We start from the raw sequence: 22217 nt of genomic DNA on the forward strand, positions 1-22217 counted from the left end.
CTAGTGTGTCATGCTAAATGATGCAGTAGAAATGTCCGCCTACATAACCGTCCATGTGGCAGCCACCCTAGAGGATACCAGCTAAGCTTGCTGTCATATGCTCCTGTGGTCTCTTGTACTGCGTATAACAGAGCAAAACTCAAAGATAAATATCTTGCTGCCAAAGGAAACATTGGAAATGGCCTCCACAGAGACAGCAGCAGAGACAGTTAATGCGTAAAACTAGGGCTGCTCTTCGCACCTGGCACATACTTACCTAAGCCTCAAGGCGCAGAAACATGTCCACCATTGACTAACTTGCTAATGAGTGTTTCCAAAGTTCAGTCTGGCAAAGTGTTTTGTCTATAGCTTCTTCTTATCCTGCTTCAACACTTACAATAAATGCAATATATAATTTGCACTTTTTAAATTTATTCTGACAAATAATAAGCCATATTCCATCCTATAGCTGTTCCCTGGATAATCAACTGAGCTACAGAATTTATGGAGGAGCTACCTTTGCACCCTCTCTTGTCTCCTCATTCATGAACCAGTACAAATAAAACCAGTATCCCACCATTTACTGTTGTCTAGGCATTAAGGTACAGTGATAAATATAGAAACCTGGACAGAAGATCTATATGCAACATGATTCTAGAAATTGTGAAATACAGCATAAATATGATCACGAGAGCAATTAATAGGTACAGCTTCCAAAAGATTGACGTTTTAACTACAAGCATTGTTTAGATGTCACAACCCAGATTTACAATGTGTTCTTTGAATATCTTTGCCAGCGCTAATGTTCCTTATTTTAAACAGGCAAAACAGCCCTGTGACCAGTAGGAAAAGTATTTACAAATATGTATATTGACCAGAGCATACCGTTTGGAAACCCAGATTCCCTGACAAATAAATGTCACTATGGAAATGTGTATCTAAAATATTTATAAGAAAATGATGCTTCAGGAATGTAAGATGCTTTTAGGATTGCATCTCCTGACTCTGCCTCTTTCTACCTTCTGAGCAGAATAATTTGGCTGAGAATTAAAAACTGAAAGCAAAAATAGTGATCTGCCAAGGAGAGATGGAAATTGGGCACGTGCCCATTTTTTTTTCCCCTTTCAGCTGTATAAAGAAGACCTGAAAATAATGGGGTTTTTCCTAACCATAGAAATATCAGGAATTGGATGTTAAAAACAAACAAGTTTTTGAAAAAGTTTAAATAAAAATCACTTCCTCTGGGTCAGGTTTCACTTCCTCAGTATTTGTGCTTCATAATCCTACTATTTGTCTAGTGATCCATAGTCTGGATTCCTGGGTAGACAAGACCTGTGTTTATGGTGTTAAAAATACTACATAAAGCAAACAAGTGGAGTGAAGAGGAAGCCTTTTCAGGCTACCTTAATACATCAGTGAGATGGGGACTAGTGCATTTTTTCCCTTTGTAGGTCACCTTTTAAGTCGTTGTGTAAACTGACTTGCTTGAACTATTGTGCCTGTCATTTACTTACTCATTTTCATTAAAGAGAACAAACTCAAACACATTTGCAAGAAGTCGTAGGAGGAATTAATCTAATGCAAAGCATGTGGGGTGAAGTGGAATAAACAAGCTATTCAGCAAGTCGAGAATGATCATTTGCAATTGATTTGTGGTTATCTCTCTCTAACTTTGTCTCCCTTTATTGTGTATTCTCTATTCATATTTGCCTATCTGTTGGCATTTGAACAGATGATTTATTTCTGCTGATTTGTAAGGAACCATTTTGAGATGATGGATTCATTTGCCCAGCAAAAATTTAGACTATTCAGCAAGATCCACACCAAATCGAGAGTTCCAGATCGCTGCTTTGTGAGTAATGGCTGTCTTTTGCTTAGGGCAAGTTTAAACCTTTGAACAAGAGAGAAGGCTGTGTAGCATGTGGCATAAACAGAATATTCTATGAAGCAGAGATTCACCCAGGTGGTTCTCAATTCAGCAGCTGTGCCTGTGTACCTGCTAAGTTTCCAGCTGTATTCTTCCCTGGTCTTGAAAATTATATTGTCCAGCATGCCTGGAAGAAAGTACACAATTTTTAGATGGGGCAATGAAACAAAACCTAAACCATCTGATTCTGGATTTAAAAAAAAAAAAAGATTTCCCACTTGTTCTTGGGTTCTGATCCAAAGCCTCATTGAAGTCAACGAGATGATTTCTATTGATTTCAACAGACATTGGATCAGGGCCTGCCTGTTAGACATGTACGGTTTTTGGAAGAACAAAATATCACATACTATATGTGCCTGGTTTGGCACGTTGCGATTTTGTGGAATTTTCTACGCCTGGTAGGGGAGCCCTCAGGCTAGAGCAATCTGGGCATTGTGCTTCAGGTGAGGAATTTGGAAAGCACTGCTGGGGATGGTGGTGAGGGACCAATGGAAGTCAGTGCTTGCTCCATTCTTCTAAAGACATTTTCTGTATCTCTAGTAATGCTTTTCCTGTAGCACACAATCTCCTTCCTAGCTGACAGGAGAGAGCTCTGTAGTGCTCAGTGTGCATGTTGATTGAAAGACAGGAAGAGCTCCTTAATTCTTGGACGTACAAAGGGCACTTTATTATAAGTTCTCCTCTGTAAGGAGCTTATTCTGGAGGGTAAAGGGCAGAGAATGAAGGAGGGGATTGCACAGAGCCAGGCAAAGTAGGTGGAGGCAAAGCTGGTGAGGGTGGCGGGTCCCCTTGAATATTCCAGGAGGCAGAATGTAATACTAAGTGGTGGTATTTGTCCAGGACACTGAACAAGATTTTTCAAACCAACTGCATTCTTGGGTATCTAAATAAATGGGCTGGTTTTTCAAAAGTGCTTAACATCTTTTAAAGTCAGTGGGAGCTGCCGAGGACTCCGCACTTTTGAAAACCATTTGTTTAAGTACCTTCAGTGAACTTAAGTGTCTAACTTTAGGCATACAGGTTTGAAAAGAATGGCCCATGGGTACTTGGGGCTTCTTCACCACACATCTGAAAGATGCATGGAAAAGTGAGTGGCATTGAACTCTCTCCTATTTTCCTTTTGATTTTTGCTTGGAAGCATTTTTCTTATACTTGTCTTGGGCCTGGTTTTTGGTTGAAGGCAGGGGAAGAAGTGGTGTATGTAAGACATAGGGGGTAATTGTCCCGCTCTACCCAATGCTGATGAGGCCTTCATTGGCATATGTGTCCAGTTCCAAGCAGCATACTTTAAGAAAGATGTGGACAAACTGGAGAGAGCCCAGGGCAGAGCAACAACGATGATAAAAGGTTTAGAAAACCTGGCCTATAAGGAAAAGTTTAAAAAAACAAACCCCAAACTGGGTGTGTTTAGCCTTGAGAAAAGAAGCCTGAAGGGGTCCTGGTAACAGTCTTCAAATATATTGAGGGCTGTTATAAAGAGAATGATGATCAATTGTTCTCCGTGCCCACTGAAGGTAAGGCAAGAAGTAATGGGTTTAATCTGCAGCAAGAGAGATTTTGGCTAGAGAGTATGTAACCGGGTCTCTTCCTCTGCCCCCCTTGCTGCAGCTCCCTGCTGTCTCAAAAAGCACTCTGAGGGCTTGGCTACACTGGCACCTTACAGCACTGCAACTTTCGCGCTCGGGGTGTGAAAAAACACCCCCTGAGCACTGCAAGATACAGCGCTGTAAAGCCTCAGTGTAATCAGTGCCGCAGCGCTGGGAGCGCGGCTCCCAGCGCTGCAAGCTACACCCGTAAGGGATGTGGTTTACGTGCAGCGCTGGGAGACTCCCAGCGCTGGCGCTCCGACCACACTCACACTTCTTTGAAATTTCAAGTGTAGCCATACCCTGATCCTCCTGGATGCAGCACCCGTGGCTTTTTATTTACACACAGTTCCCACTACCAGTGATTCTATTTACAGGTGTTACTCTCCTCCTCCTCCTCCTCCTTTACGGGGAGTCTACCCCAGCCTGGAGACTGCTGTGCCTCTGGCTGTTCTCTTCCCCCCTTCCTCTGGCTGCCAGCCAGCCTTTAAGGCCCTTAAGCCTGCAGGCCCACAGGTGCAGCCCGTTCAGAGGCCAGGCACCAGGCTTCTCCCCAGCCCCAATCAATTTCACCTGACTGGGGCTAGCTGAGCAGGGGCTAATTAGCTTCCTCTGCAGCAGCACCCTGCTACAGAGTACGAAAACCTTTCTAACTAAAAGGGTAGTTAAGCTCTCAAACAGGCTTCCTAGGGAGGTTGTGGAATCCCCATTGCTGGAGGTTTTTAAGAACAGGTTGGACAAACGCTGTCAGGTGGCATAGGTTTACTTGGTCCTGTCTCAGTGCAGGAGACTGGACTAGGTGACCTCTCAAGGTCTCTTCCAGCCCTACATTTCTGTGATTCTAAGTGCTGGAGATGAGCAACTTGGCCCAACAAATGGAGCGCCAAATTGGGACTCAAGAGTCCTGGGCTCTATTCCCAACTCTGCCACTGGCCTGCTGGGTGACCTTGGGCAAGTCACTGCAGCTCTTCTTATATTTCTGCTCCCCCCTCATCTGCTCTTTTTCTTGTCTACTTGAATTTCAAGCTCTTCAGGGCAGGGGCTGTTCCTTACTACGTGTGTCTATAGAGCCTCACGCAGTGACCTTAATGGGAAACATCTAAGTGCTGCTGTAATACAAATAGTAACTAATAATTGTGCACACTGTCTTTATGGCAAGATTCAGGGCTAACTGGAAACAAATACCCCTTCCCCCCTTGTGGTGCTATCCGTGTGATAAATGGCCTTCTCCGCACATCTTCGATTGCCTCACCTGAACTCTGACCACTGATCTTGGTATTTTTATTCCAGCTTTCCCAACCCCTGAGAAACTTTAAGCTGCGGTCACTCTTTTATTTTAAGTTAACCTGGTACATAAAATGCCTCTAATTCTCCCCTTCCAGATATGGATACAGATGTAAATTTCCTTCCCCAAATCGCACTGGACTGAGGTGTAGTGCAGGTGACAGTCAGTCCAGGACCAGTTTAATTGTTGTATCAGTGAATGAAGGCGAGCTCTCAGCTTTCCACTGGGGACAGAGAACTTGCCTCTGTTCCTGGAAGGTCCTGAGATATCGGGTTTTAAATCTGTGAGGTTTTTGTGTATAGTAAAACTGTTAAGTTGCTTCTAGAGATTTATTAAATGGATTCCTTACAGCTCTCCTCTTCTCTGCAAGACCTGATCAGTTGGCCTCATGGCAGTTAAAGCACCTGGCTTGATAGGATAGATACAGTTGTTCCACTTTTTTATTTTATTTCTTTTTTAAATCTCGTGTGTCTCAGAGTTTTCATATACCACACGTGATAGATGAGGACACATGGTGAGTGTCGTCGTATGCTACCGGTATAGTGCTCTGCTCCGTTCAATGTTGATATCAGTTGGCTGCATGCATGTGTTTCCTCTGTGTGCTGCCCCAGCTCTGCGCAGATAGCTGACACAGCAGACCTCGAGAGAACCCCCAGTGACCACAGACTCTAGTAAGGTACAAAGGCAGATCGGCCAGGTTTATTGTCAAACGAAGCACAGTAATAGTTCCCACTAGACTTTATTCTGCAGGACATACTACGAATATGTGTCCCCTGGTAATGGACTCTGCTCAGTCAGTGGCTGGGAATTTCCACTGCCCCCTAGGCTGGACAAAGACATCCACTCAGAGGTGCATTCTTATACAGAGGTACAAGCAAGTTACACATCACTCCTGACGTACTGAGGTGCAACCCCTTTACGTAGCAAGATACAACCCCTCTACGCAGTAAGGTGCCGCCTCTCACCTTGTACATGTTGGTTTGAACAAACCAACTCTATCCATCATATTACCCTTTTGGCCCTGTCATTGGGATGGGTCAGCTTGTTCCTTGTTATCTGTGTGGCGTGTACAAGTATGCCAATGTTTTGATATCTGGTATCCAGTACCTTTTAGGTATGTCTCTTTTTGCAGCAGCAGCCCTTTCCTTGCCAGCGTCTGTGAGCAGGGCCTGCCTCTGGCTCACAGCTTAACTTTGCTTTGTGTTAGCAAAGTCTTGACCATTACTTTAGTTCAGGCCTTAGGTCTCATACTGGGCCTCTGATACCAAGGTTTATATCTTAGGGCCTCCTCTTACTACAGTGAGCTGTGCGGGCTTGATTGGCATGGAGTTGGGATGGCAGCATTATTCATTAATAGGGAAGCCAGAAATTAGTTATGCAGGTCATCCTAAGTGAGTGCCAATAGCCCCTTTTTGAATCACCCCATCCGCTGCAGTCATGTATCTTCTCGTTCTCCCTCGTCCTTGTGCCCACAAAGTTCCAACAGTCAGTTACATCCCACCAAAAAATTGGTTCATAGCAAATAGTGCCCTGGTTCTTTAATGGCTAAAATAAATGTGGGGAGGTAAGGAGGAGCCCTGGGGAAAGAATAGTTTTGAATCTCAGTCTGGCTCTTTTTTCCAGGGCTGGGACTTTGTTCTCTTTTTTTCTGATTTCACTCTGGAGTATCTCCGCTCCTTTCAGTCTCCTTGAGCCTATGCAGGTTGTTTCTTACTGGTGTGGGATGGACTTTTTGGACAGTGTACTGAGTCAGTAGTAATGAAGGCTTTCTGAGCACCCCTCAGTGTGTCCTCCTAGTCGTTCTGTTTGGGAATCTGCATGTGTATGGAGTTTGACATGTCATCTTCTGGAATTGAGCCTTGATTCATAGACTTTAAGGTCAGAAGGGACCATTATGATCATCTAGTCTGACCTCCTGCACAATGCAGGACACAGAATCTCACCCACCCACTCCTGTAACAAACCCCTAACCTATGTCTGAGTTATTGAAGTCCTCAAATTGTGTTTGCCTCATCAAGGTAGCATGAGGAGTAGATGCCAGTAGTCTTTTCCTTTGTAGAGGCCTGTGTTTTAAAATCTCTTATCACAAGTGAAATGAGTTGCTTCTCATTGTGGCCTGCAGTTGATGTCTGTCTCCATAACAAACTTTTAACTATCTTTCCTCTCTGTTTAGGAGTAGGCCCAGGGCTGGGATTGGGATGGGGGATGGTGCATTTGCAGAACTGTGGGTTGATAGAGCCTTGTGCAGCCTTTGCTTAAATTCTTCCTGGCTGTTTTTGTGTCCTTTTTTCCTCCCTTCTTGTGATGACTAATGTTTGTATGAAACAGAGGAAAATGATTGTGGAAAGAGCCTTTCCTTCCTGTGAAGTGATGATTAATGATGATAAACTGTGCCTCCTTACACTTTCAGACCTGTTTGTTGCTGAATGAATCCAAATCCCTTTGAGTAATTGAAACATTGCCCTTAGGAATCATGGTTACTTCCATTTTGTTCTCTCTCCAAAACCACTTTCTCTGCCTATCTCTGATCTTAGTAGTTGAATTTGGAGCAGACTGGTGGTTAGCAGCCCTGACCTACTTTCAGCAGGAAGTGGTTCCAGGCATATAAGCTGCTAGAATGTGGACAGTCAGGGGGACACTGGAAGTACTCAGTTGCACTTTGCCCTCCTGGAAATGGTTTGCCAAACTTCAGACTGCTGGAAGGCTGGATCAGTTCCTTTACTGGCTCCACGGATAGATCAGACATCAGTGGCAAAGAAGCACTATTGCACTGTGGTGGCTAGCTCAGATGAATGGATGAGTGCCCACCATACTGCTTTACAGCCAGAAATTGAAAAGCCTGAAACCTAGATCTGTCCCTGTCCCCTTTCTCCACCATATGACAAATAACATAAAAGGAGCGGGGGTTTTTGTTTGTTTTTTAATTGGGAAAATAAAATATTCCTGACATTAAGTGACTCTGGAACCGTGGGTCCCAAGAGTTTAAGAACTGTCTTTTTTGTAGACTGCCTAAGTCAGTTCTACCGCTCTCTCTCCTTCCGCTTAGGACTTGTCCATCCCTGATTAACTCCATGTGTGGACACACTTATTCCAGAATAAGGGAGCCTTGTTCCAATTTATCTTAACCGACTGAATAGGTGTTCCAGAATAACCATGTGTAGATAAGTCCTTAGTCAGTCAGTGTTGCTTTTTCAGCTTCAGCTCTGAAAGTCCTGAGATTCAAGAGGCCAGTATGAGGGCCTGACAAATCCCACAGAAGCTTGAGACTCAGGCCCCGGGCCTGCAGTTAGGCAGATAAGGACTCTAGCTGAGTGGGAGGAGCAGAGAGAGAACCTGGAGCTCGCCACGTTTTTTCAGGAGCATAAAGGCTGCAGGAATGAGGCAGGGCACTTCTATTTAAAGGGAAATTAAACCCCGGGCATTAGTGTGAGGGTGGGGAGTGGAGAAAGATGGAGATTTCAGCTTTGTGATAAACGGAGAAACTCAAACTTGTGGGCAGCAATTTAATGGCAGCTACACTGTGCTTCAGAAGCCAGTAGGGAGCTGACCCTCATGTATCCTCTTTCGCAGAGCAATGGGAGACAGCTGCTTGCTGCTACCTGTTCTGAATGCCCTATCAGGTTCCTGACACAGGTGCTTTGAATGGATTCTCCCTGTTGCCTCCCCTTCCCAAGGGCTGGGAGACTCTGTTTATGGGATTGTTTTTAATTCAGGTGCCTCTTGGGAAGGGAAGTGCAGATTCAGCAGTGGAGCCCCAGACAGCTGGGGCTGGTGGGTCAGGAATGCGATCCTGACAGCTGGATTGGGACTGAAACCGCTAATGTGGTGTTTGGGGAGAGCAGGGGAGAAAGACTGGGAGGGCGCTTGTAGAAAGAAAATCCATAGGGAACTAACTTGTTCACATTTCCTGCCCTCCGCCTCCCTCTCTCTGCTGTTCTCCGTTCTATAGCCTGTATGTATTCTGTATAACACACGCCCACACGCACACGTTGTCTTGGCACCTGGCAGAGCCATTAAACTGAGACTCTGTCAGCGCTTCCATTAGAAGCCCATCTCCACCTCCACCCCCTGCTTTTTTGCAGGATTTATAATATAATGGCTTTATGCATTATAATGATTCAAGCCTCCAGGCAACTTCCCTGCAGCCCCTGCCTCGGTGGTTCCAAGGTGCGTCAGGCATGTAATTAGACTGTGGGAGTGTGTTCCCTGTGGTTTTAAAAACAAAAAGAGCATTGTGGCTATTTTGGTAACCAAACAAATTGACCTTGCAAATCGCCATTGCTGATTGCCGGTGTCAGTGTCCTGTGTGCTTTGAACCTTGCAGAATTATTATTCTTGCTTGGTAAGGAAACAGAAGGTGGAGACTGACTCAGTGGCTTGGAAGTGGGGATAAGAAGCTTTTCATCTCATGAATGCTGCTCAAACAGAGCAGAGGTTGGAAGTGTCCAGTATTTTGCAGCAGGTCGGCATGGTGGCCTGCGTGAAACAAGTTTGATGGTTCCAGTGTGACTCCTAGAGGCTCTGTGTTCACAAAGAGTCCAGCAGAACAAACAACAACCATGACAAACGACCAAGGTTTGAATGGGCTGTGGAGACTGGTCCACCCTGGGAAGGGCTGAGATATATTAGTAAGGCGGGTGTGTGGGAACTTGCCCTGCTGTTCAGCCTTTCAAGCTGGCACATTTCACCAACACTGAACTCTGAGAGGGAAAAACAAGTTAAATTGTAGTCGGGGAAGAGGAGGGAGAAGGCAAAAGATCCTCCAGCTTTATAGAAGTAAGTATGTTTAAAATGGCTCTAAGATGAAGCTGTTAAAGTTAGAGCACATCAACAAAGGGGGTGGCTGGGAGAGGAGGAAATCAAGTGGAGCAGTGTGGGCTTTTGTTTTGCATTCTGATAACTTGGAAACCACACCCTCCTTAAATCTCCCCCCAAAACAAACAAAACAAAAAAAACCCTTGAGACCAAAAACAGAAACCTCAAACCCCCAACAGCAAACAAACGGACAAACCTGGTCTGCAGCCAAACCTTTGCACGTCAAGCTTCAGCCCAAAGAGAATATTTCACAGCTGTGCTGTAAACCCCTGAAATGATGGCTTTACAGTGGAAATGCTGATGACCCCTTAAGCAGAACAACGCACTGTAATTAGTGTTCCATGTTTAATGTGCCAAACGAAGCACAGCGGAGGTAAATGGAATACCTCGAGCCTTTGTTGTTTTGCAGCAGTAACAGGAGATCAGAACATGTGTTCAGACAGTAGATCAGAGGCTGTGTGGTATGCACCAGTCCCGGATGGTTACGCACACTTGTAGTTGTGCATTGTTTGGTGGGCTGGCGAGAAAGCGGGTGGTCTGAGAGCTGGGCTAGCTTTGGGGCTTGGGACTCGCCATTTGAATGTCGCTTGTGTAGCCCACTCCTGCCTGTGCATCCTCACCTCTCAATTGTCCATGCATGGCCAAGATGCATCTTCACATATGTCATTACACCCCTGAAGTCAACAGCTTCATGTCACATTGCTGTGTTGCAACATTCCAAATAAATTCAGGACTGTAATGGTGCTGAAAGCTACAGTGGCAGAATCCAGGAGGAACAGTTATGTCAACTGGGGCTGTCATGAAATCTAGCCTTGATCTTTTGTAAGGGGGGAAAAAAATCATTCTATATTGACTCTTCAGACAAAACAGTAACTAGTTATTGACAACTGCTGCACTGTTGGTGAAGATGCTCTAGTCTTTCCAAAATGCAATGACCAAGTTCCGTCACTGCTTTCTTAACACTGGGTTTTCTATGTCCGCTTCTCTCATGAAGCATGTGGCTAAGTGCATTATGTGAGCATGTGATTTATTGACGGGGAGGGATATTGTCTTGTCTTGCTCGCTTGATGTTGTTAGCTAATGAAATGGACTAAAACATTAATCGTATTACTGTATATCTCTTGGCCTACGTGAGGCTTTTAACTAAGGACTTGTCTACGTTTGAAAGCTGACAGAAATAGCTCTTCTGGAATGGAATAACTATTCCAGAATAACTTGTTGCAGAAGAATTACTCTGGAATAGCTCTTTCAGTTAATTTCCAGGTATAGACAAACCCTTAGAGCAGTTGTAATTCTTACCCATTGTTTATCTTTGGGCTGCCCTCTCGGAATGGCTGAGGTATGTGATGGACTCTGTCATACCTGGGAATGGCCTTTCTTTACTATCTCCTATAAGCTGCTGGTTGATGTTGCTTTAGGAATTCGTTGTTGGTGTGTTAGCTGCACTTACGTGGTTGTGCTGATTTCATGATGTTCCTCTCTTGGGAGCCGTTTTCAAGTACTGAGGTGTTGGACAGAGTTCCTCTCCCTCTTCTTAAATTCTCCAGCTATTTATTTCTGCACTAGAATAGCTCTGCTCTCGTGGGGAATGTGTAGCTCCCTGGGCTTCCGAAGATGTGGATGGCACTGAAAGGCTAGAAATGGGGCTAGCCTGGTGGGCTAACAATTAAGAGTTCCATTTGGTGTTTGGGGGGATGGAGATGGGGAGAAAAAATTGCACTTGGACTCCTCCTCAGTTCCCTGCTTCTGTGTTGGGATGAGTGATGTGACACGCACCAGCTGTGTTGCTTCCAGACTGGATAGAAATATTACAGCAACATCAGGCATTGTCCAACCTACAGTTGAAACTGTGTGCTCAGAGTGTCCCTTATTACAGATGGTTTCCCTGACCAGGGTTCTGTTTCCCTGAGAACTGTGGCTGTCAAGGTGTGCTGTGGAACCTTCCCATTGGGTGGATCGCAATCTGATCCTAACGCAGCTCTTGCCATCCTGTGACCTAAGAGGTGCAAGGAAGGAGGTAGGGATTCAATAGCATGGCTTGACTTATATGGTTCTCGGGGTGAGGGGGAGGAGTCTCTGCTCACAATAGAGAGGAAATCTCTCTGCAAGCCCCAGCTCAGAAACATCCCTCTCAAGTTCAGCCATAGTATTGGCTGCTTTGGATCTACACAACAGTGCGTACTGTGGTGGAGGAGTGTGTTATAACGGTAGGGTCGCAGTCAGAGCCTGTAACACCGGCTGATGCCCTGTATAGAAGCAAGAGCACACGTTGTGCCTCTCCCACCTCTGGCCATAGATGTTGCTGTGTACACAAGCCCAAAGGGAGAATGCCATGCTCTTCCAGGCTGGCACGACACAACGTGTGGGAGAGTGGGGTGGCTGGGGGTATTCTTAGGGCTTAACAATTTTGTTCTAGCCCTTTCATGCAGCAGCAACTGCCGGTGGTAAGTCGACCTACATTACGCAACCCCAGCTACGTCAATAACATAGCTGGAGTCGACATACCTTAGGTTGAGTTACCATGGGAGGTTGATGGGAGAAACTCCCCTGTCGACTTACCTTACTTTTCTTGTCGGGGGTAGAGTGGCAGGGGTCGACTGGAGAGTGATCTGCTGTCGATTTGACAGCTAAATTGACCACCGATGGCTCTTTCTCAGAGCTTTGATCCGTGTGGTGGTGTAGACCTGACTTTGGCTTCCCCAAACTAGCACAGAGCCTGAGCCGGTGGTAAAATCCCTCACTGGGAACTGTCAGTTGCACTTCTTGTCTGTGATTGTTCTTCCTGTTCGAGGCAGCCGTTAGATCAGTCTTTCTGAGAGGTTTGTCAGTAATTGAGCAGGGGGGTCTGGAGACCACTTGGTCACATACCTGAGTGTCTTATTGCAGTGTTTGTCTGGTTCTCCCTGGTCAGGAGAACTGGGAAAGCTCTGGCTGCTCTCTGCAGTGCCCTGAGAGTGCCAGCTATGGCAGGACAGCAATGGGAGCTTCCTCTCCTGGACGTCCTGCTCGTGTTGAATAGGGTTCCGGCAGGTGGAACTTCCTTGCAGCAGTGCCATATTAGCACTGAGATGACCGCAGTGCTGGCCTGCTTACATTACTACTTTTCCGGCTAGTATAGCTCTGTGAGCTAACCAGTCATAGGGCCTGAGGAGTCCGCAGAGACAAAGGATGAATGTGTGGCCTGAAGCACAGGATTGGCAGATGGGAGATCTGGGTTCTGCCACAGGCCTGCTGTGTGACCCTGGGGCAAGCCACTGAGGCAAACTTTTTCAAACTTGGGTGCCTGAAATTTTGGCACCTGAAGAAGTGGGCCAATTTCTGATGTACTGAGCACCTGCAACTCCACAATGAAGTCAGAGGTGCTCAGTACATCTGACAATCTGGCCACTGTTTTAGGTACCTGCCATCCATCTCCATCAGAGGATGGAGATGGATGGCAGGAGAGAGATCACTTGATCATTGCCCGTTAGCTTCACTCCCTCTGGGGCACCTGGCATTGGCTACTGTCGGTAGACAGGTACTGGGCTAGGTGGACCTTAGGTCTGACCCGGTACGGCCGATGTTATGTTCTTATGTGTAGATTTAAGTGCCTAGTTTTAGGCATCCACACCTGAAAAAATGGACTTAAGGAAACTTCTCGGTCTCTGCAACATGGGTGCAATCTAACCTGAACTCCATAAGAGTGTTGCATGTGGCTAAATTCAATAACACTTTTAAAGCACTTTGCGATCCTTGGATGGAAATGCCCGGTATTACTAGAACTCCACAGTATGATGTAATGACTGCAAAGGGCCGGACTTCAAAAGTTCAGCCTCTCCTCTGGGGCTGTAGTTTGAGGGCACAGATTATTGCAGGCACAGCTTTGCAACTCAGTCTTGTAATTATCTGCACGTGTTAGTTAGGTGTCCACTACCTGATACGCAGGTACCAACAGGGGACTGATGTGTCTAAATGAGAAATGTGGATGCAAAAAAGGAGGTCAACTTGAGGACCCATGGAAAAACTACACCCCAACTTTCAAACACTGAAATGCAAAACTCTGCGCCTCCTTAACTCCCCATTCTTCTATCTTAGGTTCACCTCGCTTCCACTTTCAGTCTGTTTGGGACTTGGAGACAGGTGATTACAGGCTTCTTTTTGTCGAGGGATAGTGGAGTGTTGCAATAAGTGAAGCTGAACAAGGAAAGGTTAAGGCTGAGTAGAATCTATAAGATTCTGCTTGTTAAATGAGTTTGTGAATTCTTGCCTTGCAAGTCATAGTCATGGCAGCAGGCTTCCTACTTGCAAAGGCTTTGGATCTGAGATGAGAGGTGAGGTGAGAGGAGTCAGTTTTTAAAAATAAGCGTTAATTGTGGAGCTTTGAAAATTGGGCGTATGCTTCACGCGGGATGCTCCTCTTGTAGCACTAGGTCTAAATACAATGGTAAAAAGACCAACTATCTCCCCTCAGCAACAGTTCTGCCTTTATAAAGCAAGGAGCAGAGTTGGGTGTGTGATCAGCTAGAGGGGAGAAGATGCTTTCCAGCAGGAAAATAATTTCCTGGGCGCATGTGGACTGGGCGTCCCCTTTGGGCCTGAATCGTGCTACAAGCTGCAGGACAAAGTGGGCATTTGTTGCCTGCAAGCATTTTCAAGCCTTCCTTATGTTACACAGCTGCTTGGGGTGTCTGCAACACTCCATGTGGGAGAGAAGACCCGAGGAAGTGCAGTGTGATGCTACAGGGCTGTGTGGGAGTGAGAGTTGTGGGGGGGGCGGGGAAGGAGAGTGAGAACTAAAGGTGGCCGAACAGATCCGTTAAGTAACACTTTCTCCTGTTAATTTTTTCCTTAAAAGCTGGGAGTGGGAAGAGTCTTCCAACTCCATGCTCCCCAGCCTGTGAAGCTGAGTGTAGTTTCTTGAAGAGCCGATCGACGTACTGCTCAGAAACATTGTCTATTTTGGGAAAATTACCCATTGCTGACAACATGTCCTGCAGCAGGTACTGCTGAAGTGCAAGCATGGCGTCGGACAAATAGTGTGTCTGCTGCCTTTTTGGAAACCGTGGTTAAAAGCAGCCTGGGCTGCACCTGGCACTAAGCTGTATTGCACAGTTGATGTCCATTATCAGCAATGGGTAATTTTCATAATGAGACAAGGCTGGAGTGTTGGCCAGATGGGATCACTTAAGAGAGATGTAAATTGCTTTCCGTTCACCATCTTTGGGCTGAGAAATGCTCTACTTGGGATCTCAACCCCTGTTAGTTGAGGGGCAGAGAGCTGGGGATCTGTGCTTCATGGTGTGTGTGTGTGGTGTGTGTGTGTGTAATTACTTTCCAAACAGAATCTTTAAAAAACATTTTGCCGTGTATTTGAAGCCACTGTAACACACCTGAACAAAGCACAAGTACCTTTTTTTTTTTTTTCTTTTTTAAAAAGAAGATAGAATTGGAGCTAAGCTATTTTCTTGCTTGCTAGTGGATTTATAAGATGCATTTTTAATAGTCTGCTCTTATTTTAATAACCATATTGAGTTACAGTTTTTTGTAAAAGCCACATTTCCAAGAGAGACCTCATTTTGCAAGAATGAGGATAGAATGACTGTGGGATTGGAGATGTATGGATTGAAATCTTCCATCTCTAGGTCACCAGCTTGAATATAGGGAAGAGCCATGAGTTTACTGAACCGCTGCCTTTTGGTGGCTTGTGTGAAATGAAGTGATGAGGTCTCAGTCCAGTTCCTTGTGAAAGGAGTAGCTATATATCAATCAAACCCACCATTACTATTGGCACTCTCTCTAGCACCTGAGTCAGAGACTCAAGGATAATGATGCCATACATCTCCATCATGTAGGTAATTCCTTGAGTTCTGTGTGGGGCACATTGGCACTGGAAAACTTGCCCTATCTGTCTATGTGCCACCCTGCTGTCTGGATGAACACAAGACATCGATCTCCTGGGAAGCTACTGATGATCATAGTAATCGTTGCAATAATAACTTCTTACGTGGCACCCATGCCTGAAGGCTTCTGGATATTTAACAAAATATAACTCAAACTATGTTAATCAAAACCAGAAGACAACATGATCCAACAAAATCAAGAATTAGCAGGGATGGTGGTGCGGGGGAAAACACATGCATATAACATGCAATAAATAAAACCATACTGCATGAACTGTAAATGAAAGAGAACAATTTTGTGCCTCCATCAAGAGAACACCAGGGAGGACCGCAGGCTTAAGTTTAGCTGAAGTGTTTTCTAGAGTCCTCTCTGGCCCTTCACTGAGAAGGCTCAGCCTTCAGCATTGTGTCACTTTGTCTTCACAAGCATGAAATTCACTTTTGAAAAGATTTCTAAAAAGGAAACCAGTTTTAGATCTAATATGCCATGTTTCTCAACTGAAGGGTCATGACTCCCCAGGGAGGGGGGTTACCAAAAGCAGTTGGGAGGGTGGAGGGTTGTGAGGTATTGAAAACTTTATTATAGTTCTATAGCAAAGAAAATCAAATGTCCAGGTTGACTCTGGGGTGATCAAAACCTTCATAGTTTGCGATGTCAGATGAAGTAGTTGAAGTCAAAGAAGTTTTATATTTTATATAATGTTTATCATTATCATCATGGATACATCTTCTATAAAAGAGTAAGCCCACGTCCAGACTAACCCGCGGCATCGGCGGGTTAAAATCGATTGCTTGGGGATCGATATATCGCGTCTAGTCTGGACGTGATGTATCGATCCCCGAGCGCGCTTACATCAATTCCGGAACTCCATCAACCCGAACGGAGTTCCGGAATCGACACGGAGAGCCGCGGACATCAATGCCGCGCCGTCTACACGGGTGAGTACCTCGATTTTAGAAATTCGACTTCAGCTACGTTATTCACGTAGCTGAAGTTGCGTATCTAAAATCGATTTTAATACCCTAGTCTGGACGTGGCCTAAGAAATGTAAGAGAAGGTCATATGAATTTGATTTCAAATAAGGGGTTGCCACCCTGAGAAAGTTGAGAAATACTTTTCTAACGGTTAGAACACAGAAGTGAGAGCTAGTTGGATCTTGGGTTCTGTTCTGCATGATCCCCTTATGACCTTGGGCAAGTCGCCTTGTGCCTCAGGTGAAAGCAGAACCTCAGTGAAGCGAATCCCAGAGTTTGACTGTCTTTTGTTTTAGTACCAGTGGGAACCTGCAGTACAAATGATTAGAGGAGGGGGCGGATGGGGAGGGGCAGTAAGGAAAAGCTCTCTAAATGCTTCAGAACCTCAAAGAGGGAGGTTCTGCAAAAGGACAAAGGCTTAGTGGGTTTTTAAAGCCTTCAAGCATCTGTTTCTTCCTTTCAAACCCAATCTCCTGGTCTGGAAAAAGCAGATATTCAAGCAACTTATAAGGTGGACATTTGCATTTGAAACCCATTTATGCTAGCTACGGATCTCCCTTGGGATCCCTGAAAGTGGCAGTATTCTTCCACTGGATGTTGCCTCAGCAACTTTTGATGTTCTCTTCATTGTCCTCTGGGAACCATGTTTCTGAATGCCAGTATGAGGTAATCCATTGGCACCCACGTATGGACCTATCTGTGAGTGCCGCTCATGACTCTTTCTGTTTTTCTTTTGCACTAGGTGACATTGGAGAAAGTGTTAGGAATAACTGTGTCGGGAGGCAGAGGATTAGCCTGCGACCCCAGGACCGGCCTTGTCGCATATCCAGCAGGGTGAGTCACTGCACACCTCATGAAAGGCCTTAGCTTAACCCGAGCTGATACATCAGTGTAAAGATACAGTATTTATCAGATACAGTCTTTGGTGGGGAGGCTGTTAATTTTCACTAAGTAGCCTCCTAACATGTGAGGATGACTCCTCTCAACAGCATTGGTTTAATAGCTTGTTAAAGGGACTGCATTTTTGCTGTCATCTTTTAATTAGATTCTTTTCAACTCTTCCTCCTTGTGCTTTCAGTTAAGAGTTGAATGCCTTGCATTTTTAATTCGATTCTCTGATGTTCTGAACGTGCACATAACTCAATGGATGTTCAACTCTGTGTTCCTAATAGTGATGCTCTCTAAGAGATGGCAACTGTAGCACGGAATAACCCTCTTGCATGTATTCTGTGATGTCTGGCATTGTGCTTTTCACCCAGACATGGGCAGAGAAATCCAGTCTGACTACACTGGTAGTTTCAGTCCAGGCATCCTCTAGAATACACTCCCCCATCCTTTTTCCCTAACCGCTCCCCACCCCACGATATTACCCTGAAAAGGAGGTCAGGTCTCTCAGGAGCCTACAAATGCTGCTCTGAAGGTTGGTCACAGTAGGTTGCTCAAGAATAATTAGACATTTTCTTCCTCTGCACCTGGGGATTGCGTATTCTGCCTTCACATCATCACATCTCCTGCGAAACTGAGCTCAGATCCCCTGGGAAGCACACTGCCCCCGAACACTGGGTTGGCCTTTTTTGTTTATGAATATTTACCCAATAAAGCAGCTTTTATCTTGTCTTGTTGGCCACAAGAGGATCAGTAAATTTAAATGGAATATGGTTATTGTTGCTGGGACCGAGGGATCGGGATGGTTACGTTCTGACTCCTAGCATTAGTTATATCGATCTTATCCATTTTATAATGGCTGTACTCTGGAGTAGACCAATGGCAGACACAATTAGCAGAGGATTTCCCTGAATGTTATGATCTGGAAACACAGAATACTTAGTATTTTCTAATTGGAGTGGTTACTCTGTTGTAAAGGTGACCCATCAGGACAAAGCTCTAGTTACCAAATCCCTGTCTCTGTTGAAATTTTAGCCCATATTTTGATAACTATCCCACACATTTCTAATACCTCTAACCTCATTTGCCAGAGTTCTACATTAGCTGCAGATTAATTGTGTTTTGTGTGAAGATATAGATGACCTCTGACATGCCCAACTAGCCTTCTTTGGTAGGCAACTGCCTATTTGGCTTGCTGAGATAGCAGTATTTAGAAACTTGTGCCTCAGAAATAGAAAAAGAACCTGATGTGGATGGAGTCATGAAAGCCAAGTGAGGAAAACATTTCAAGGAGGACATAATGAACATTGTCAAATGTAACAGAAGTACCAAAGAGGATGAGGCCTGAGATTTAGCCAGGAAGTTGCAACTGGAGACTTTGGTGAGAGCAATTTGTGTGGAGAGAAGAGGGTCTAAGTCAGATGAGGGGACCCGGAGTGGAGCTGGAAAGAGGAACTTGGGAAAGCAGTTGTAGGTGGCATGTAGGAGCATGCAAGACACAAGTCAATAAAATTTAAGAGTCCTCTCTCTGTCACTGTTGCTTAAAATAATAGATGGAGGCAATGTATCTGACCCGAAATTTTGCGCTTTCCTATTCTTGCCTTCTCACAAGAGTTTTCTGTGTGCCATTGGCAAGTGCATTTTTAAGTTTTGGGTATGGGTGAGTAGAAGTATAATTTGTATGATACATAAAAATCTGAACTCCTACTATAAATATATTGTATGGACCCTTCAAGAGCTAGGTGTGCTGGGGAATCGGTCTCTGCTAGATAAGATCTATCTGTTCCACTGAAGCCTCCTCCTGGCTGTAATGACCACTACTGCTCTATTTGTTCTGTGCCGTACTGTCATTCATGCCCTTTAAGGCTGGGAGCCCTTGGGGACTGGGATTCCATTCTGTATTTAGTGCTTATTATCTTTTGTAAAACACCTTGTAAATGTATGCTGCTATATAAATAATAAGGCAAAAGAGCTTTCATAGGAGCTTCGCTTGGGTATGAGAGAGGCAGGCCTGAGGGCAAACGCAGATGAGTAAACATAAATTGCCTGCCTTCTCATGGTGTGAAGGCCATCTTGTGATGCAGAAGTCCTGGGGTTGCTCTGGAACCTGTTCAATTCTTGTGATGTCTCTTCACTTGATTTAAAAAAATGCTTTTGTTTAAACTGACTGCAGTTTGCGATCTACATCCAAGTACAGATCTGTGTCCTTCACCTTTAAACCCACAGAACCCAGGCAAATCGATTCCAATATGTATTCTCTCCCCCTAATGTTTTCTAACACTGGATACATTGGCATTAGAAGAGGGCGGGGAGAGAGAGAGGGGGAGCAAGCTTAGGTTTTTTTGGCTCTTCTCCAGCTTAAAATAAACTGATTTTGTTACTAGTGCTCTCCTGTGAGAAGCTCATGCATGCCAAGAATCAGCCTACTCAGTGCTATCAGACATGTAAGGACACGTGGGGATTATTCTGGGTAGTTAAAAGGTTATTCAGTTCTTTAGACCTTTGCATGGGACTCCTTGTTCTTACTATGGTAACACCATAGGTCCTTAGCAAGAAACGCCTGGCCTATGTCAGCTGTGTGTTTAGCAACGTGAATGGTTTATTTGCATCGCTGTTTGTATGCCATGGCTTGGCTGTTTTGTGATGCTGATGTGATTTGGGGCTGTCAAGACAATCTTTTGTGCTTAGTTTGCCCTAGTGCTTGTTCCAGGTTCAAAACACACAAGAGGGCTAGTCTGCAGACCTAACTGGACTGCGAGTTTAGTTTGTTTCCATTCTCATTCCCAGTGGATTTTTCCTTTTTGGGCGGTTTGCAGAGAGCCTGGCATCACTATCTTGATCTTATTTTTATTTGTTTTGAATTTGTCATGTTACTGCTTTGCAAATTGACATTGAGCTCACTAGCTAGAGCCATGCATAAAGCAGCTGGTTTGCACCTCCAGTATGCACTCACCTGCACTCCAGATATTTCAGTGGTGTACTCAACACTGTACAAATGTGCTGCTGTATCCCAGGCCTGAGATGCAAATCCCCTGCTCTTCCAATGTGGCCTACCCAAAGAGACCAATTATGTAGCAGCTTTGTGCTTTCACTAGGGAACACATTGGAAGCACCACACTTTTCCAATTCTGACCAGAACAGGGTGCTGAATCCTTGAGGAAGCCTAACCCACCCCACCATGTCTGCTGCACTCGGTCCAGTTGTGTTCCTGTCCTGCCATTTGCTCCCCTTCCTTTTGCCTGCCGGCAGGTCCTTCTCACTGCTGAATCTGAATCCTTGGCCTTTTGTCTTAACCCATCCCAAGACCTACTGAGCCTCCTTAACTCACCACTGACCTTCTAGCCCTAGTGCTCATGTTTGATTTCTTTCTGATCTGGCTCTTGTTAGGTAGGATGTTTTCACTCCATTCCAGAGGCTGGCCTATGTGTAGGGCCTAAATGCACTGAAGGTGGCAGATATTCTAGGACAGCCCTTTGGTAATGGTCTGGCTTGGGGAGGCATGACATATAAGATGGAGATGTCTTATCTTGTTTCCTTGGAAGGTCTCTCATCTGCCCACCCTTGTCTTCCTGTTCTTGTGCTGACAAAGTGTGAGTGAAAGAAGCCCGGACTAGTTAATTTGACCAATATCTGTGTGGTTTGTCTGCGGTGAGTGGCCGTTCAGCTTAAAGGGGAAAACTTGTTGGATTTTTTTTTTTGGCAGGTAAAACCGCGTTTTTTGGTCCCCCCCTTTTGGTTTGTCAGTTTCCTCTGCTCTTTTTCATTCTGGCTTCTCTTTTTGCAGTAGCTTGCTGTGGTTCTGTCTCCTGGAAACAAGAAGGGAAACAAAGCTAAGAAAATCCTCTGAGATTACTGATTGTTAGTGTAAAAAAAAAAATGTTTTGAAAGGGGGAAAATATATCTGTCCATTTGAATTCCAAGCCAGATGCTCTGATGACTTGAGTCAGCTTGTTGGTGTTTATTTTCAAAAGCTTGTAGGGCAGCGTGACTGAGTGACTCGTTTTACTGCTCCTTTTTTAAAATTCACTTTTGAACCCTCTTCTTGGTTCACTCAGTCATGAACCTCTGCTCCAGTGAGACAACTCAGTTACCTGCTCCAGGGAGCAGCCACGCTGCCAGGGAGCGTGCACAGCACTCTGGTAGGCTTGTGTTTTGCCCAGGGTAGCTTGTGGCAGAGGTTAGTAAAGTGCTGTGCTGTTCAAATTGCTGTGGCTTTTAAACACTGTCTCCTGATAAGTAAGAAGCACTGCTCTGATCTAATCTTTCCTATTACCAACTGGCTACTGCTGTGACAGAGGTTAGTGGCACATGGGTTAACACATTACACTGTCTCTTTGGGGAAGCTGAGTTCAAAGCTGTATTGAGTAACAAGTGTAATGAGTTAGCGGGTCTCAACTTGGACATGTTCTCACATCTACCATCCTCCTGACCCAAATGAGTAAAAAAACAGCCACCACCAACAAACAGGGTAGCTCTGTATGCTTGACAACTTCTGTTCAAGAAAAGATGCAGGACTGGAACAGTGAATTATTATCAAGGTGTATTGAATGAGTTACCCTGGGAGCTTTCACAGAATCTGTCTTAGCTAATGCAGACATAGACTCTTGGTTTGTGAGATGCACGTGCACTAAATTCACTAAACAAATGATCCAGAAATCTCATTTGGAAGCTGTGCAGATGGTGAATTACCCAGGTTCCTCCGCGCCCAGTGACGGGAGCAGCAGGGAGACTAATGGCGTTTGCCAGCAGAGAAAGGCAGGGAGATAGGGTTTTAGCTTACAGATACTCTGTAAGGATGAACGTGTAGTGGGAGGGAAATGAAACATTGCCAACAGCACTGCTTGTTCTTCCTCTGCCTGCACTGGTGGGACCCTGGCCAAACAGGG

At 45.1% G+C, this 22217-nt stretch overlaps 1 protein-coding gene across 4 annotated transcripts in view; it reads left to right on the top strand.

The window, feature by feature from the left end:
- Positions 1-22217, top strand: part of MAPKBP1 (mitogen-activated protein kinase binding protein 1) — a 143756-nt gene that overhangs the window by 32904 nt on the left and 88635 nt on the right. For 3 of the 4 annotated variants that reach the window (XM_030559546.1, XM_030559547.1, XM_030559548.1), the window contains exon 3: positions 17189-17280. The exons of the other annotated variant lie outside the window; for it this stretch is intronic. In XM_030559546.1, coding sequence (XP_030415406.1) covers positions 17189-17280 — 92 coding nt within the window. The remainder of the gene's footprint in view (positions 1-17188; positions 17281-22217) is intronic. 4 annotated transcript variants of the gene reach the window in all.

This window comes from Gopherus evgoodei, chromosome 4 (assembly GCF_007399415.2).
Source record: "Gopherus evgoodei ecotype Sinaloan lineage chromosome 4, rGopEvg1_v1.p, whole genome shotgun sequence".
NCBI lineage: Eukaryota > Metazoa > Chordata > Testudines > Testudinidae > Gopherus > Gopherus evgoodei.